The sequence below is a fragment of the Neopsephotus bourkii genome, unplaced genomic scaffold (genome assembly GCF_033783945.1).
Source record: "Neopsephotus bourkii isolate Nb327-2 ecotype Australia unplaced genomic scaffold, CSIRO-AGI_Nbou_v1 NB_659, whole genome shotgun sequence".
Lineage (NCBI taxonomy): Eukaryota > Metazoa > Chordata > Aves > Psittaciformes > Psittacidae > Neopsephotus > Neopsephotus bourkii.
This window is the reverse complement of record NW_026901158.1, coordinates 10074448-10093416: the sequence shown is the minus strand read 5'-3', so window position 1 is coordinate 10093416 and position 18969 is coordinate 10074448. Positions and strand designations below refer to the sequence as shown.

Here is an 18969-nt window from a genome sequence, read left to right as displayed (position 1 = left end):
GCCACTGGAGCAGGATGGGCACAGGCTGCCATTGGAGCAGGATGCACACAGGCTGCCATTGGAGCAGGATGGGCACAGGCTGCAATTGGAGCAGGATGCACACAGGCTGCCACTGGAGCAGGATGCACACAGGCTGCCATTGGAGCAGGATGGGCACAGGCTGCCACTGGAGCAGGATGGGCACAGGCTGCCACTGGAGCAGGATGCACACAGCTGCCATTGGAGCAGGATGGGCACAGGCTGCCACTGGAGCAGGATGGGCACAGGCTGCCATTGGAGCAGGATGGGCACAGGCTGCCATTGGAGCAGGATGGGCACAGGCTGCCACTGGAGCAGGATGGGCACAGGCTGCCACTGGAGCAGGATGCACACAGGCTGCCACTGGAGCAGGATGGGCACAGGCTGCCATTGGAGCAGGATGCACACAGGCTGCCACTGGAGCAGGATGCACACAGGCTGCCATTGGAGCAGGATGCACACAGGCTGCCACTGGAGCAGGATGGGCACAGGCTGCCATTGGAGCAGGATGCACACAGGCTGCCACTGGAGCAGGATGCACACAGGCTGCCACTGGAGCAGGATGGGCACAGGCTGCCACTGGAGCAGGATGCACACAGGCTGCCATTGGAGCAGGATGCACACAGGCTGCCATTGGAGCAGGATGGGCACAGGCTGCCACTGGAGCAGGATAGGCACAGGCTGCCACTGGAGCAGGATGCACACAGGCTACCACTGGAGCAGGATGGGCACAGGATGCAGTTGGAGCAGGATGGGCACAGGCTGCCACTGGAGCAGGATGGGCACAGGCTGCCGTTGGAGCAGGATGCACACAGGCTGCCACTGGAGCAGGATGGGCACAGGCTGCCATTGGAGCAGGATGCACACAGGCTGCCACTGGAGCAGGATGCACACAGGCTGCCACTGGAGCAGGATGCACACAGGCTGCCATTGGAGCAGGATGGGCACAGGCTGCCATTGGAGCAGGATGGGCACAGGCTGCCATTGGAGCAGGATGCACACAGGCTGCCATTGGAGCAGGATGCACACAGGCTGCCACTGGAGCAGGATGCACACAGGCTGCCACTGGAGCAGGATGCACACAGGCTGCCACTGGAGCAGGATGCACACAGGCTGCAATTGGAGCAGGATGGGCACAGGCTGGCACTGGAGCAGGATGGGCACAGGCTGCCATTGGAGCAGGATGGGCACAGGCTGCCATTGGAGCAGGATGGGCACAGGCTGCCACTGGAGCAGGATGCACACAGGCTGCCATTGGAGCAGGATGGGCACAGGCTGCCACTGGAGCAGGATGGGCACAGGCTGCCATTGGAGCAGGATGCACACAGGCTGCCACTGGAGCAGGATGCACACAGGCTGCCATTGGAGCAGGATGCACACAGGCTGCCATTGGAGCAGGATGGGCACAGGCTGCCATTGGAGCAGGATGGGCACAGGCTGCCATTGGAGCAGGATGCACACAGGCTGCCACTGGAGCAGGATGCACACAGGCTGCCACTGGAGCAGGATGGGCACAGGCTGCCATTGGAGCAGGATGCACACAGGCTGCCATTGGAGCAGGATGCACACAGGCTGCCATTGGAGCAGGATGGGCACAGGCTGCCACTGGAGCAGGATGGGCACAGGCTGCCACTGGAGCAGGATGCACACAGGCTGCCACAGGAGCAGGATGCACACAGGCTGCCACTGGAGCAGGATGGGCACAGGCTGCCATTGGAGCAGGATGGGCACAGGCTGCCACTGGAGCAGGATGGGCACAGGCTGCCACTGGAGCAGGATGCACAAAGGCTGCCATTGGAGCAGGATGCACACAGGCTGCCATTGGAGCAGGATGCGCACAGGCTGCCACTGGAGCAGGATGCACACAGGCTGCCATTGGAGCAGGATGGGCACAGGCTGCCACTGGAGCAGGATGGGCACAGGCTGCCACTGGAGCAGGATGGGCACAGGCTGCCATTGGAGCAGGATGGGCACAGGCTGCCACTGGAGCAGGATGCACACAGGCTGCCACTGGAGCAGGATGGGCACAGGCTGCCACTGGAGCAGGATGGGCACAGGCTGCCATTGGAGCAGGATGGGCACAGGCTGCCACTGGAGCAGGATGCGCACAGGCTGCCACTGGAGCAGGATGGGCACAGGCTGCCACTGGAGCAGGATGCACACAGGCTGCCACTGGAGCAGGATGGGCACAGGCTGCCACTGGAGCAGGATGCACACAGGCTGCCACTGGAGCAGGATGGGCACAGGATGCAGTTGGAGCAGGATGGGCACAGGCTGCCACTGGAGCAGGATGGGCACAGGCTGCCATTGGAGCAGGATGGGCACAGGCTGCAATTGGAGCAGGATGCACACAGGCTGCCATTGGAGCAGGATGCACACAGGCTGCCACTGGAGCAGGATGCACACAGGCTGCCACTGGAGCAGGATGGGCACAGGCTGCCATTGGAGCAGGATGCACACAGGCTGCCACTGGAGCAGGATGGGCACAGGCTGCCACTGGAGCAGGATGGGCACAGGCTGCCATTGGAGCAGGATGGGCACAGGCTGCCATTGGAGCAGGATGGGCACAGGCTGCCACTGGAGCAGGATGGGCACAGGCTGCCACTGGAGCAGGATGCACACAGGCTGCCACTGGAGCAGGATGGGCACAGGCTGCCATTGGAGCAGGATGCACACAGGCTGCCACTGGAGCAGGATGCACACAGGCTGCCATTGGAGCAGGATGCACACAGGCTGCCACTGGAGCAGGATGGGCACAGGCTGCCATTGGAGCAGGATGCACACAGGCTGCCACTGGAGCAGGATGCACACAGGCTGCCACTGGAGCAGGATGGGCACAGGCTGCCACTGGAGCAGGATGCACACAGGCTGCCATTGGAGCAGGATGCACACAGGCTGCCATTGGAGCAGGATGGGCACAGGCTGCCACTGGAGCAGGATAGGCACAGGCTGCCACTGGAGCAGGATGCACACAGGCTACCACTGGAGCAGGATGGGCACAGGATGCAGTTGGAGCAGGATGGGCACAGGCTGCCACTGGAGCAGGATTGGCACAGGCTGCCGTTGGAGCAGGATGCACACAGGCTGCCACTGGAGCAGGATGGGCACAGGCTGCCATTGGAGCAGGATGCACACAGGCTGCCACTGGAGCAGGATGCACACAGGCTGCCACTGGAGCAGGATGCACACAGGCTGCCATTGGAGCAGGATGGGCACAGGCTGCCATTGGAGCAGGATGCACACAGGCTGCCATTGGAGCAGGATGCACACAGGCTGCCACTGGAGCAGGATGCACACAGGCTGCCATTGGAGCAGGATGCACACAGGCTGCCATTGGAGCAGGATGCACACAGGCTGCCACTGGAGCAGGATGCACACAGGCTGCCACTGGAGCAGGATGCACACAGGCTGCCACTGGAGCAGGATGCACACAGGCTGCCATTGCAGCAGGAATGGGCACACGGCGGAGCACTCGAGCAGGATGGGCACAGGCTGCCGTGGATCGAGGCAGGCGCAGAGCTGTGGTGGACGCTGGGGCACAGCACGCGTTGGTGAGCAGGATGTTCACAGGCTGCCCATCTGGAGCAGGATGGGCACCAGGCTGCCACTGGGAGCACGATGGGCACCAGGCTGCCATTGGAGCAGGATGCACCACCAGAGCTGCCACTCGAGCACGATGGGCACCAGGCTGCCATTCAGGAGCAGGATGCACACAGGCTTGCCACGGGAGCCAGGACTGCACAGGCTGCCATTTGAGCAGGACAGCATGCACAGGCTGCCACTGCGAGCAGGATGCACACAGCTGCCATTGGAGCAGGATGGGCACAGGCTGCCACTGGAGCAGGATGGGCACAGGCTGCCATTGGAGCAGGATGCACACAGGCTGCCACTGGAGCAGGATGGGCACAGGCTGCCATTGGAGCAGGATGCACACAGGCTGCCATTGGAGCAGGATGCACACAGGCTGCCACTGGAGCAGGATGGGCACAGGCTGCCACTGGAGCAGGATGCACACAGGCTGCCACAGGAGCAGGATGCACACAGGCTGCCACTGGAGCAGGATGCACACAGGCTGCCACTGGAGCAGGATGGGCACAGGCTGCCATTGGAGCAGGATGGGCACAGGCTGCCACTGGAGCAGGATGGGCACAGGCTGCCACTGGAGCAGGATGCACACAGGCTGCCATTGGAGCAGGATGCACACAGGCTGCCATTGGAGCAGGATGCGCACAGGCTGCCACTGGAGCAGGATGCGCACAGGCTGCCATTGGAGGCAGGATGCGCACAGGCTGCCACTGGAGCAGGATGGGCACAGGCTGCCACTGGAGCAGGATGCACACAGGCTGCCATTGGAGCAGGATGCACACAGGCTGCCACTGGAGCAGGATGCACACAGGCTGCCATTGGAGCAGGATGCACACAGGCTGCCACTGGAGCAGGATGCACACAGGCTGCCACTGGAGCAGGATGCGCACAGGCTGCCACTGGAGCAGGATGGGCACAGGCTGCCACTGGAGCAGGATGCACACAGGCTGCCACTGGAGCAGGATGGGCACAGGCTGCCATTGGAGCAGGATGGGCACAGGCTGCCATTGGAGCAGGATGCACACAGGCTGCCACTGGAGCAGGATGGGCACAGGCTGCCACTGGAGCAGGATGCACACAGGCTGCCACTGGAGCAGGATGGGCACAGGATGCAGTTGGAGCAGGATGGGCACAGGCTGCCGCTGGAGCAGGATGGGCACAGGCTGCCATTGGAGCAGGATAGGGCACAGGCTCAAATTGGAGCGGATGCACACAGGCTGCCATTGGAGCAGGATGCACACAGGCTGCCACTGGAGCAGGATGCACACAGGCTGCCACTGGAGCAGGATGCGCACAGGCTGCCATTGGAGCAGGATGCACACAGGCTGCCACTGGAGCAGGATGGGCACAGGCTGCCATTGGAGCAGGATGGGCACAGGCTGCCATTGGAGCAGGATGCACACAGGCTGCCATTGGAGCAGAATGGGCACAGGCTGCCATTGGAGCAGGATGCACACAGGCTGCCATTGGAGCAGGATGGGCACAGGCTGCCACTGGAGCAGGATGCACACAGGCTGCCACTGGAGCAGGATGGGCACAGGCTGCCACTGGAGCAGGATGCACACAGGCTGCCATTGGAGCAGGATGGGCACAGGCTGCCACTGGAGCAGGATGCACACAGGCTGCCACTGGAGCAGGATGCACACAGGCTGCCACTGGAGCAGGATGCACACAGGCTGCCATTGGAGCAGGATGCGCCACAGGCTGCCACTGGAGCAGGATGCGCACAGGCTGCCACTGGAGCAGGATGGGCACAGGCTGCCATTGGAGCAGGATGGGCACAGGCTGCCACTGGAGCAGGATGCACACAGGCTGCCACTGGAGCAGGATGCACACAGGCTGCCACTGGAGCAGGATGCACACAGGCTGCCACTGGAGCAGGATGCACACAGGCTGCCATTGGAGCAGGATGGGCACAGGCTGCCACTGGAGCAGGATGCACACAGGCTGCCATTGGAGCAGGATGGGCACAGGCTGCCACTGGAGCAGGATGCACACAGGCTGCCACTGGAGCAGGATGCACACAGGCTGCCACTGGAGCAGGATGGGCACAGGCTGCCACTGGAGCAGGATGCACACAGGCTGCCACTGGAGCAGGATGGGCACAGGCTGCCATTGGAGCAGGATGGGCACAGGCTGCCACTGGAGCAGGATGCACACAGGCTGCCACTGGAGCAGGATGCACACAGGCTGCCATTGGAGCAGGATGGGCACAGGCTGCCACTGGAGCAGGATGCACACAGGCTGCCATTGGAGCAGGATGCACACAGGCTGCCACTGGAGCAGGATGCGCACAGGCTGCCACTGGAGCAGGATGGGCACAGGCTGCCACTGGAGCAGGATGGGCACAGGCTGCCATTGGAGCAGGATGGGCACAGGCTGCCACTGGAGCAGGATGGGCACAGGCTGCCATTGGAGCAGGATGGGCACAGGCTGCCACTGGAGCAGGATGGGCACAGGCTGCCATTGGAGCAGGATGGGCACAGGCTGCCACTGGAGCAGGATGCACACAGGCTGCCATTGGAGCAGGATGCACACAGGCTGCCACTGGAGCAGGATGCACACAGGCTGCCATTGGAGCAGGATGCACACAGGCTGCCACTGGAGCAGGATGCACACAGGCTGCCACTGGAGCAGGATGGGCACAGGCTGCCACTGGAGCAGGATGCACACAGGCTGCCACTGGAGCAGGATGCGCACAGGCTGCCATTGGAGCAGGATGGGCACAGGCTGCCACTGGAGCAGGATGGGCACAGGCTGCCATTGGAGCAGGATGCACACAGGCTGCCACTGGAGCAGGATGCACACAGGCTGCCATTGGAGCAGGATGCACACAGGCTGCCACTGGAGCAGGATGCACACAGGCTGCCACTGGAGCAGGATGCACACAGGCTGCCACTGGAGCAGGATGCACACAGGCTGCCATTGGAGCAGGATGCACACAGGCTGCCACTGGAGCAGGATGGGCACAGGCTGCCACTGGAGCAGGATGGGCACAGGCTGCCACTGGAGCAGGATGGGCACAGGCTGCCACTGGAGCAGGATGCACACAGGCTGCCACTGGAGCAGGATGCACACAGGCTGCCATTGGAGCAGGATGCACACAGGCTGCCATTGGAGCAGGATGGGCACAGGCTGCCACTGGAGCAGGATGCACACAGGCTGCCATTGGAGCAGGATGCACACAGGCTGCCACTGGAGCAGGATGCACACAGGCTGCCACTGGAGCAGGATGCACACAGGCTGCCACTGGAGCAGGATGGGCACAGGCTGCCATTGGAGCAGGATGGGCACAGGCTGCCATTGGAGCAGGATGGGCACAGGCTGCCACTGGAGCAGGATGGGCACAGGCTGCCACTGGAGCAGGATGCACACAGGCTGCCACTGGAGCAGGATGCACACAGGCTGCCATTGGAGCAGGATGCACACAGGCTGCCATTGGAGCAGGATGCACACAGGCTGCCGTTGGAGCAGGATGCACACAGGCTGCCACTGGAGCAGGATGCACACAGGCTGCCACTGGAGCAGGATGGGCACAGGCTGCCATTGGAGCAGGATGCACACAGGCTGCCACTGGAGCAGGATGGGCACAGGCTGCCATTGGAGCAGGATGCACACAGCTGCCATACCAGACCATTCCCTGGGTGTGAGACCCTCCTTGCAATGCAAGGGCACTCCCCCACTACAGCCTCCATCCATCAAGCCTCTCCCTGTACCTGCTGCTCATCCGACGCTCATCAGACCATGCAGCCCCTCTGCCTTCAACAGCAGGCAAGAAGCACAGAGGGACAGGGTGACAAGAGGGTTGTACCTGCCCTCCTTTATCCCCAGCAAACCCGGCCAGATGTCACTGTGTATTTCCTCACGTAGGACTTTTCTTCTCCAAGTGTTTCTAAGGGCTTCCTGGGGTGAGGCACCTTCTGATGGCACACTGCAGCAAGAGGTTCCCTGATGGGTGCTGTGGGCACTCACTGGTGGGAAGGACTGGCAGGGACTGGCTTGGTGCAGTAGAGATCAGCCCAGGCACCTGGGTCCCAAACAGCTTCCTGAAACAGCTGAAGAGTGTTGAGGCAAGGGAGGTGCTGGACAAGACTTTGGAATTGAGGAGCACTTTGGAGACTCCCAGCTGATGGCTCTGGTGCTTACTGGTGATGCCAAACTTCCTTTCTAGCTTATGGCAGCTTGTCCCCAGCAAGCTTTGATAAAGACCCTACCCAGCTGTCCTGGGGATATCCAACACCCACGTCTAGACTCCTCCAGAAAGTGTATTCCTGAGGTGTGATGTTCCTCTGCAGAAGCTGGAGTCAGTCTCCTCTGTGACATAATTTGTCCACGCATCAACCATGTTTGCCCTTTACTATGGTTTTTGTGAGCATCTGCCCACTCTGCCTCACACATCTACTTGTCTGCAGTCTCTCTACCTCTGGCAGGCTCTTCCAAAGCCAGCACGTTTGCTTTTGGTCTTTTGGTGAAACTAGTGGTGGCAAAGGTGAGTCTGAACAGCAGGTGACATGCTGCAGTTGCTGCAGTGAAGAGTTGGAGTTTCATACCTGATCTACGTTGACTGGGAATGTCATCTGCTCTGTCTTACATACTCTTTGCATTGGTAGGGCCTTTTCTGGTGTTTGGCAAAGAGATCACCCAGGCTGGGATTGTCCTGGGTTCAGCAGCAGCAGTCATTTTTTCTCCTTCTTAGTAGCTGGTGCAGCGCTGTGGTTTTGACTTTCAGCCTGGGAACAGCACTGATAACACCAATGGTTTTAGTTGGTGCTCAGTGATGTTTACCCTGACCAAGGACTTTGTGAGCCTCATGCTTTGCCAGGGAGGAGGGGAAGGCGGGAGGAAGCAGAGACAGGACACCGGACCCAAACTGACCAAAGAGGTATTCCATACCACAGCACGTCATCCCCAGGATGTAGAACTGGGGACAGTTACCCAGAAGGGTTAGATCACTGCCAGGATTGGCAGTGGTGATCCATTGTATTCTCTTCCCTTGTTATTCCCCTTATCATTATTATTACTAGTGGTAGCAGCAGTGGTCTGTGTTATACCTCGGGTACTGGACTGTTCTTATCTCAACCCGTGGGAGTTACACTCTTTGGATTCTCTTCCCCATTCCTCTGGGAGCAGGGGAGAGGAAGGGGGGGAGTGAGAGAGAGACTGCGTGGCTGAGTTTAAACCACGACACAGATCCACCAAAGCTTCTCCTCAGCCGAGGTGGATGCAGTTTCTTCACTTTTCTATCAGCTTATTTCCTCTGAAGACCCACTCTGAATTCAACTGGAAACTGGACAAGCATCTTCTACTGTTGAATTCCTGCTCCCGGTGCCTTTGACAAAGGGGATATATATAAGTGCAGTTGATATTCCTCAAAGTAGAGGAGCAAGGGACCAAATGCTGGTGTCTTCATTGCCTTGCAGTTACCAGAGGTCATCTGATGTGGAAACAGGTTCAACAAGTTTATACATTTATCTTATTTCTGATCACCTTATTTCAAATGATTGAATCGTGCTGACTTCCATTTAGACTTTGGAATGTTGTTTAGGGTTTGTGTTTGCTAATACCAGCTTAAGTGCTCAGAGGGAGGCTAAGCTGGTCTTCCCAGGCAATCTCTGTGCCATATGTGATACTTAATCTGCTTGACTTTACATTTTTTCCCCTTTTAAAAATTAAATGCAACTGTATTGGACCATTTCTGGTTTTCAGCGTAGCACTGGCTCTCAGGAGAATGGTGTTTTGATTTCAGCCTGTGAGACAGGTCCCACTTGCTGCTCATGATCTGTGGGCTCTTGGCCATCCCAAAACCTGGTGCCCATCCAACCTGCCTGGAGTGACCGTATGTTAGAGGCTCCCAGATATCCCTTTGCATGTGATGGGTGCCAGCACCACAGCGGCAGTCATACCAAGTCATCCGGTCTTGTCCATCTGACTTGGATGGTGTAGGGTGAGACCATGGGGTTCCCATGGGACCTGGTGGGTACCAGCCCAGCTGAGCCTTCCCTCACCTCCACATCAGGGCAGCCCCTCGCTGGGACTGGGGTGCTGAGCATCAGCTCTCAATGGCACAAACACAAAGCACCTGAACTCCCCCGGGCCAGCACTGAGTCACCTCTCAAGTGCCAACTGCAGCTTCGAGACACCTCTGCACTGCTCTGAGCCCCACAGTGAATAAACACTGGCTTTGCTCCCTGCTTTGGGAAGGGGCAGATATAACTCCTGTCCCAGGCGTGGCACAGCAAAGCCCTGGAGCCCCTTCAGGAGTTAACACTGCAGAACTTCAGAAACTTTTAATGGCACAACTGAGACCCATTAAAAGTGAGGAAAAAACCTCAGTGCTGCAGAGCCAGAAGGTGCCCCATGGGCCATGGTGTCACAAGGCACCCAAAACACAAATGGCTTTGGGTCTTCCCGCTTCCTCCACGTGTTGAAACCTGCTGAAAATGTGTGTTTTCGACCTGGATCCATCTCAGGACATGGTTTTAAACCCTGGCTTCATGAGTGGCTGACAGGGATTGTCCGGTTGAGCTGCAGCAAAAGGAGCAGAACCAGCAGGATGAGGGAGGGACTCTGAAAGACCCCCCCTGCAGTCCTCATCCAGCTCTGGGGCAGCAGCACAAGAGGGACGTGGAGCTGTTGGAGCGAGGCCAGAGGAGGCCATGGAGATGCTGCGAGGGCTGGAGCAGCTCTGCTCTGGGGCCAGGCTGAGAGAGCTGGGCTGGGTCAGCCTGGAGAAGAGAAGGCTCCTGAAGGGGAGACCTTAGAGCAGCTCCAGTGCCTAAAGGGGCTGCAGGAAAGCTGGAGAGGGGCTTGGGACAAGGGCCTGTAGGGACAGGCCAAGGGGAATGGCTTGAACCTGCCCGAGGGGAGACTGAGCTGAGCTCTTAGGCAGAAGCTCTTCCCTGTGAGGGTGCTGAGGCGCTGGCACAGGGTGCCCAGAGAAGCTGTGGCTGCCCCATCCCTGGCAGTGTTCAAGGCCAGGTTGGACACAGGGGCTTGGAGCAAGCTGCTCCAGTGGAAGGGGTCCCTGCCCGTGGCAGGGGGTGGAAGAGGATGAACTTCAAGGTCCCTTCCAACCCAAGTGCGATTCTACGAAGGTGGGAAGCAATATGACTGGGGACATCCCAAGCTGCCAGCATATCCTGAAATATATGAAGATGCATCAGTCCCAGCAATGACCAACCTTAGTGACGATGTTCAAGCTTTGGGGACACGTTGTCATGCTGGATCTGCCACTCAGAGAGGCCACATCAGCCTCCAGAATGGGGCAGCAAAAACCTCCTGACGTTCAGCACAAGGCAAACACAAAGTGGACTGGGCTTACCCCACCGAATGGGGCAGACTGGGCCTGCAGGGAATGGCAGCAATGCTGGAGGAGCCCTGCATGTCCAGCAGGCAGCAAGCAGCACGTTGGTCAGCAGAATGCCTCTGCAGCAAGGTCATCTGTGGTCTGGCTTAGTGACGGGCAGCCGTCAGCCTGAGGGAGCACTCGAGAGACCATGCTGGGAGAACTGGGTCCAGTGAAGGGCTCCCCAGTACAAAAAATGACCTAAGAAACAGCAAAGGGTGCAGTGTGGGACACGGAGCTGGTCAGGGCCTGGGGCACAGCATGTACAAGGAGAGGCTGAGAGAAGCAGGATGGTCCAGCCTTTGGAAGGGAAGGTAAAGGAGGAATCTGGCTGCTGTGAGCAGCCACCTCAGAGCGAGGTCTGGAGGAGATGCACTCTCGCTCTTAGGGCAGTGCTCAGTGGTGAAGGGCAAGGGGCATGAGCTGCAACATGGCAAACTCCAGTAGGACAGAAGGAGCAAGTTCTCCATCATGAGGGTGGTCCTGCACATCCAGAAACGTGCCTGAGAAACTCCCCATCCCTGAAGGTGTCCTTGGACAAGTCCCTGAGCAACCAGACCTAACTTTAAAGCTGGCCCTGCTCTGAGCAGCAGCAGGACCAGAGACCTTTGAGATGCCTTCCAGCCAAACCCCTCCCGTGGCTCCCTGAGCCATGGGTTATGCAGATGGGATTGATAACATGGAACCAGCTGAACGCGACCAGTGCAGCACCAAACACTCATAGAAAACATTCATTACTGACCACCAGTAACTGTGGCCAGCACTTGGAAGGTGCCCAGTCCTGACCTGTGTGCTCTCAGTGTGCTCTCAATGTGCTCTCAGCCCTCCCTCTGCTGCCCTGCAGCCTTCCCCTGCGGGCAGAATGGGGACAGGCGAGGGCTGCGATGGTGACAGAGAAGAAAGGAGACTTTAGCCTCCGAATGCACTTGTGTGCACTGTAAGTGAGAAGAGGGGTCAAGCTGGAGGGGCTCAGCCAGGGGAGAAGTGCTGCATCAGGGAGAGATGCTCCTGTTTCTGGCCAGTGTCTCCATCACTGTCCCCTCCCCAGAGATGTGGGTGCTCTCAGACCCCACCACGACCTTTGCAGATTGGTACATCTGAGGGGAAACTTCCATTCCAGATTCCCAAATTTCTCAGAGGGGGAACGTCTTCAAGCAGCGGTTCAGAGAAGCAACACACCTCACACTTGTTTATGTGGAAGAAACCAAGGTCATCCAGCAAAGCCAGAAGGTACATGCTTGGTTGCAAAAGTAATAGAATCCCAGAGTTGCAGATTGGCTTGTGTTGGAAGGGACCTTAAAGCTCCTCCAGCTCCAACCCCTGCCACGGGCAGGGACCCCTTCCACTGGAGCAGCTTGCTCCAAGCCCCTGTGTCCAACCTGGCCTTGAACACTGCCAGGGATGGGGCAGCCACAGCTTCTCTGGGCACCCTGTGCCAGCGCCTCAGCACCCTCACAGGGAAGAGCTTCTGCCTAAGAGCTCAGCTCAGTCTCCCCTCGGGCAGGTTCAAGCCATTCCCCTTGGCCTGTCCCTACAGGCCCTTGTCCCAAGCCCCTCTCCAGGTTCCCTGCAGCCCCTTTAGGCACTGGAGCTGCTCTAAGGTCTCCCCTTCAGGAGCCTTCTCTTCTCCAGGCTGCCCCAGCCCAGCTCTCTCAGCCTGGCTCCAGAGCAGAGCTGCTCCAGCCCTCGCAGCATCTCCATGGCCTCCTCTGGCCTCGCTCCAACAGCTCCAGGTCCCTCTTGTGCTGCTGCCCCAGAGCAGAGGCTGAAGAACCAAACTCTGACATATTCCTGAATCCAGGCTCCTGCTTAAGGGTGTCTCTGAGTCCCTCTGGCTGCAGAACCCACCGTGCGCCTCCAGCTCCAGCACAGCATCATCCCTCTGCTGTTGCTAGATGATGATAAGTTCAAAGTCACCTTCAGACCTGTCCCTCAGTTCTGGCCCCTGTGGGTTTTGAGGGCTTCTTTATGGGGATGCTGCTGGAGCACCCCTCAGGGGAGTGCCCATGGTGGGACACAGGACCCAGTGTATTCCCTTGCAGTGCGCTCCCCTGCTCCCACAGCATCCCAAAGAACTGTGCCCAAGGGGCTGTGCGAGGCAATTATAGACTGTGCTGTAACAGGGGAGCTGTTCCCAGGTGCCTGCCAGGAACACACTGAAATCACCCTGGTGTCCCAGAGCACCGGCGCTGCCAGACACACCTTGTGTGAAGAGAGGAAGCATCTGCCCCAGGTAAGCTGTGGCACTGGTGTCCCAGCATCAGCACCGGCTCAGTGCTGAGGCCAGGACAGCTCTGAGACTGAGGGCGGAAGGAGGCAGCCCCATAGCGGGGTCTGCCGAGGCCAGCTCTGCCCTGCCCTGCTCTGTGCCCTGCTCCCGTGACCCACAGACACGGGTGTCCTCGTTGTCTGGGTGCCCAGCTCATGTCTCACAGCACCGCGGGTCAGCCCTGAAGCACGGGAGCCCTGCCCCTGCTGCAGACACGGGGCTGCAGTGTCCCCATCCGCCTGTGCCGTGTCCCAGCGGTGCTCCCAGCCCTCCAGGCTGTACAAGCGCAGGGACCGTGGTGTTGGCCTGAGCTTTGCACAAGCTGCACCCACCTACCTCCAGCTCGCTTGTCTCAGGTGAGATCTGATCGCAAATCAAATGCAGTTTAGCTGTTGGAAAGGCAAACAGACACTTCCGATGGCTGGCTGATACCCAGATAAAGACTATCACAAACAGACACTTCCGATGGCTGGCCGATCACCCAGATAAAGACTATCACAAACAGACACTTCCGATGGCTGGCTGATCACCCAGATAAAGACCATCACATCAACAGATGGGACTGCAAACCCCTGCAGTGATCAGGAATGAAATGAAGCCACTTGTGCCCCAGGGGCACACCTCTGACATCTCCTGCCCTGGCTCGGGGGCTAGAGGCCATTGCTGGGATCAATGCGGTCTCTGTGCCTCGGTCCCTCCTGCACCCTCGAACTCCCAGTGAGGCCACTGGTGCCACAGAAACCCAGCTGGTTCTCTGGTAGCCCAGAGTGTGACAGTGCCCTGGGGACACCAGAGTCTTGGTTTGTGCCCTGTTCTGGGGAGGCCATGGGGCATAGCAGAGAGATGGGAGTGGGTGCCCACCCCAAGAGCCTTTGTGATGTCTTCCAGGTGAACCAGGTATGTCGTTTTCCACCTCTGCTTCATTAAACCAATGCAAAGGCTCTGGGAACACCTACTTAGACTTAAAACGGGTTTATTTCAGGTAAAGGGAAAAGACAAAGATATTTAGGAACCAAAGCCCCTCCTACCTTTGCTCCTTGATGTGAGCGCTTTGGACCCCAAAACTCCTTGATAAGGTATGATGCGAGACCTCAGCTCCTTGTCTAAACCCTGCTGCATTAGATCTAAGGAGAAGATTCCTGGATCAAAGTAATGTTTGTAGTTGGGTTAAGCTGCTGGCTTTTGCATGCTCACCTCTGCCAGCACTACCCACAGCATCATGCTTGAGTGAAGGGCTCTTCTTGATGCCACAGCTATCTCCCTGCTTGGCTTTGCTTCTCCAGGCTGACCATGTCCTCTGCAATGGACTCTCGCTTCTCCAGCCAGCCTGGCTCCACTTCCTCCTCCTCGAGTGGGCTCCCTGCTCCCTGAGCACCACCGGGCAGGGTCTCATGAACGCTCCACAGCATCAGGATTTTCCCACATGGATGGAAACTTTCCTGCTGTCCCCATGGGCAGTTTGGCACCCTGTGCCACACTTACAGCTCAGCACCGCCCTGGGCTGACCATGGGATCCCCAGCTAAGGATGCTGTGGGCAGGCAGACCCAGAGCTCCTGCGCACACCCGGTTTTCTTGCTTCTTCTTTCCCCTAAAGCCTTGCAAATGCCTGGTGCTGGGCCCCTCTTCTGTCAGTGAATAGAGCCCCATCACAAAGACTCTGCAGGGCAAGCACTGTTCATCCTTCATGGATTCAGGTGTAGGAGTGCTCCCATCCTGCAGCCCTTCTGACAAGCAACAGAGCTATGGAGACTCTCCTCCCTCCTTAACGCTGCTGGCCCTCTGCCCTCCTGTTGCCACCAGACACCCTCCCTTTGCCATAAACCATCATTGTCCTGGGCAACTGGGAGTGGGGACACGCGGCTCCCAGGGCACTGAGCACTGCGGGGCTGCCTGACCTTCACCTGCATGGCTGAAGGTGGATGTGGCACACTGCAAGCAGTACCCACAGACTCCCTGCACTCCTCTATCTCCAGTGCAGGCTTCCCTTACCACCTCTCAGGCTCTCTTCTTTCCTTGCAGGCTTTCCACTCTTACCAAACATTCTCCTTGGTGTCCGTATGTTCCCTGTTTGCGGAGGGAGCAGCCCCTCTCCAGCAGCCTCTGCCTTGTGCTCAAAAGGGAGCTCTTAGCTGGGTTTTGCACCTTTCCTTTCATGACTTGCCAGCTCTTTCCTACGTTTGCAGGCTCAGCATCCCCAGTCTGCCCAGCTGCAGTAACCAGCCCTCCTCCCATGCCCTGATTTGTGCTTGTTCACAGCCACAGCCACCAATCTGTTCCTATTGATCTTGCCATTTCTGCAGAGTGGCATTGACTCATCCCTACTCGAGCTGAAGTTATTTGAGACAGCTCTTCTAAAAACAGCCTCTTGTTCAGGAACAGGTACAAGAAAACCTCATCACTTTCTGCAGTGGCCTGGTGAGGAGCCCCGTGAGGTGTCATATCCAGGGAGATCTGGAATGATTTATTTACCATCACCCCTCCAAAGAGTTACTCTTCCTGGATTAATTTCTCCTCTGCAGCTTTGCCCTCCCCTCAGTCTGGCTGGGAATGTGTGAGAGGCTCCCAGACCTTCCCTTCGCTCCTTCCCAAGGCAACTTAGATCCCCGAAGACCTTTTGATGGTGCCTTTGAGCATCTTGTGCTGTCCTACCCTTCCTCCTCACTTCCTGCACTTACTCTCTCCTCTCACTTCCATTACTCTGCTCAGAGCTATTTCTCTGACTTCTGGGAACATCTGCTGCTGGGGGGGGGGCACATAGTAATTTGAGTTCCCCCATACCTCTGGTACCTATGGAATTCCCCCATAGCTTTGCAGAGGCCACAATCATCTGTTTGCTATGGACCATCTGCTCTTCCTGAGCCAGAGGAGACATCAACCTTCTGCTACCCACTCTCCAGATGCTCTTATCCCTGCCAGTCTGTGATTATGCCCTTGTTTACCAGCTCCTGCTCTTCCAGTACAACCCAAACCAGCAGGGACAGAACATGCCTCTCCTTGACATCCATTCTCTTTATGGTTCAAAGCCTGGCATCAGATCCCTGAAGGCTTCTCCCATCCCGCTGCCTCCTTGCGTTGAGGAGAGTGTCCATGGAGGCTCCCAACATCTCGAGCATCCCAGCCCTTGGCTGCCTGCTGCTCCCTCCCTCCTTGCTCACACCCCACCCCAGCTGCTGAGCACCAGCACAAGGCCACAGCCCACCCCGGCACCTCCACGCTGTGGAGCACATCCCCAGCATGGTGGGGTTGGGTTGTCCTTGCTCCTCTTGGGGGTAGCTGGCAATGTCACTTGAGAGTGCTCAAGTCTCCTCAGCTTGGCACCAACCTCCTCTTCACTCCTGGTGGAGATGCTCCCACACTTCCCTCTGGAAGGACCTGCAGGCATCTCCAACAGCTTCTTCCAGCTTGCACAGATCTGATCATCTCCTCAGTGCTCTTTCTGTGGATTCAGTAGGTTTAGGTTCACACTCAGAATCTTCTGTGTCTCATCTCCATTTATACCCAAGCTCCAGTTTCTCACTAGGTTCAGAGTCTTCCCTTCTTCCTGCAGGCCAGTGTCTCTGCTTTTCCTTGCCACCCTCAAGCTTGTTTGAACAACATGGTCACCTGCAGTTGCCTTTCTGGTCCTCCTATGATGTCTCAGACTCTCAGAGGTCCCTCACTTGCATTGTTCTCTAGGTGTGACCATGAGGATTAGAATCATATTAGTTATGGAATGGCTTGGGTTGAAGGGACCTCAAAGCTCCTCCAGCTCCAACCCCTGCCACAGGCAGGGACCCCTTCCACTGGAGCAGCTTGCTCCAAGCCCCTGTGTCCAACCTGGCCTTGAGCACTGCCAGGGATGGGGCAGCCACAGCTTCTCTGGGCACCCTGTGCCAGCGCCTCAGCACCCTCACAGGGAAGAGCTTCTGCCTAAGAGCTCAGCTCAGTCTCCCCTCGGGCAGGTTCAAGCCATTCCCCTTGGCCTGTCCCTACAGCCCTTGTCCCAAGCCCCTCTCCAGGTTTCCTGCAGCCCCTTTAGGCACTGGAGCTGCTCTAAGGTCTCCCCTTCAGGAGCCTTCTCTTCTCCAGGCTGCCCCAGCCCAGCTCTCTCAGCCTGGCTCCAGAGCAGAGCTGCTCCAGCCCTCGCAGCATCTCCATGGCCTCCTCTGGCCTCGCTCCAACAGCTCCAGGTCCCTCTTGTGCTGCTGCCCCAGAGCTGGACCCAGTGCTCCAGTGGGGTTGCACATCTCCAGTGGAGTATTTGCAAACAGGCATTTTCTTTGTCTGTATCGTTTAAAGATGTCTATTTTTTTGAGCTCTGCTCTCACAGGCTGTGGTGGACAAGGGAAAGCAGGAGATCTTGCTGTACCTTCACTAATGATGTAAACACAGTGTGCTCCCATGAACAACAGCTTCTGTTCAGGCAGATCCAACCTGTCGCATTTTGTGGGATCTTCAGATCAGTGTCCCCTTGCAGCCCAGGGAACCTGGAGGGGTGAGAGGAGCTGCTCTGGTTTGACAGCCCCTGGGATCCTCTTTGAGCATGGGGGTGATGTTCCAGCTCATTCTGGTGTCCTTCAAGTGATGGGGGTTGGGGTTCCCTGGAGGATTGAACCCCATGGGCTGCCCCCACTGCTGTACACCCAGCAAGGTGTTAGGGGTGCAGGGCATGGGCACAGCTTCAGCCCACCCCAGAGCAGAGCCCAGGGCTGGGCATGCCCCCTGATAGGGGAGAGCACTCCCCCTTGTTCTACCTGTCCTTACCTCCTGCTCTCCCTGCAGATGAGCCCCAAGTCCCTGCAGCAGGGAAATCTCAGCAGCCCCACCACGTTCCTTCTGGTGGGATTCTCCAGTGCCTACGGAGCAGAGGTGACCCTCTGTCTGTTCTTCTCACTCATTTACCTGGTGACGGTGCTGGGGAACCTGCTTATTGTGACCCTTGTCTGGTTGGACACACACCTACAATCCCCCATGTATTTCTTCCTGGGCCACCTCTCCTTCCTGGACATCTGCTACTCCTCCGTTACCCTCCCTAAGATCCTTGGAGACTCCTTCTCACCGCAGAAGACCATCTCCTTTGTGGGCTGCATCACACAGATCTACTTCTTCCTTTGCTTCGGGGGCTCTGAGTGTGTGCTTCTGGCTGCCATGGCCTATGACCGGTACCTGTCCATTTGCCACCCCTTCCACTACCCCATTCTCATGAGCAGGAGGATGTGCCACTGCTTAGTGGCTGTTTCGTGGCTGAGTGGCTCCCTTTCATCTCTGATCCAGGCCTTCCTCACAGCCCGCCTGCCCTTCTGTGGCTCCAAAGTCATCGACCACTTGTTCTGCGAGGTGCCCTTCCTGCTGCAGGCATCCTGCAGCCCCAATGCCCCCCTTAACAAGGCCACCTTGTATGCTCTGGCTGGGACTATAGCGATGGGCTCCTTCCTCCTCACTCTTGTGTCATACGCTCACATCATCAGGGCGGTCCTCCAGAAGGGAGTGGGGATGCAGAAGGCCTTTGCTACCTGCACCTCCCACCTGACCATGGTGTCTCTGTTCTTTGGCACCGGGGCTGTGGCATACCTGGTGCCTCACTCCAGCACCTCCAAGGACATGGACAAGGTCCTGGCCCTGCTGTACGCCGCTGTGACCCCCATGCTCAACCCCATCATCTACAGCTTGAGAAACAGCAAGGTCAAGGGTGCCCTCAGGAAAGCCCTGTGCAGGGGGAGGTTACAGATGTCCACCAGCAGGTTCAGGCTCTCGGTGACCCAGTGCCCATGA

General features: G+C 58.1%; 1 protein-coding gene across 1 annotated transcript; it reads left to right on the top strand.

Moving 5' to 3' along the window:
• Positions 1–17903: 17903 nt before the first annotated feature.
• Positions 17904–18969, top strand: LOC133211753 (olfactory receptor 2J3-like). Its single transcript, XM_061352337.1, has one exon. The coding sequence runs from the start codon at positions 17980–17982 to the stop codon at positions 18967–18969; it is 990 nt and encodes a 329-aa protein (XP_061208321.1). The 5' UTR covers positions 17904–17979.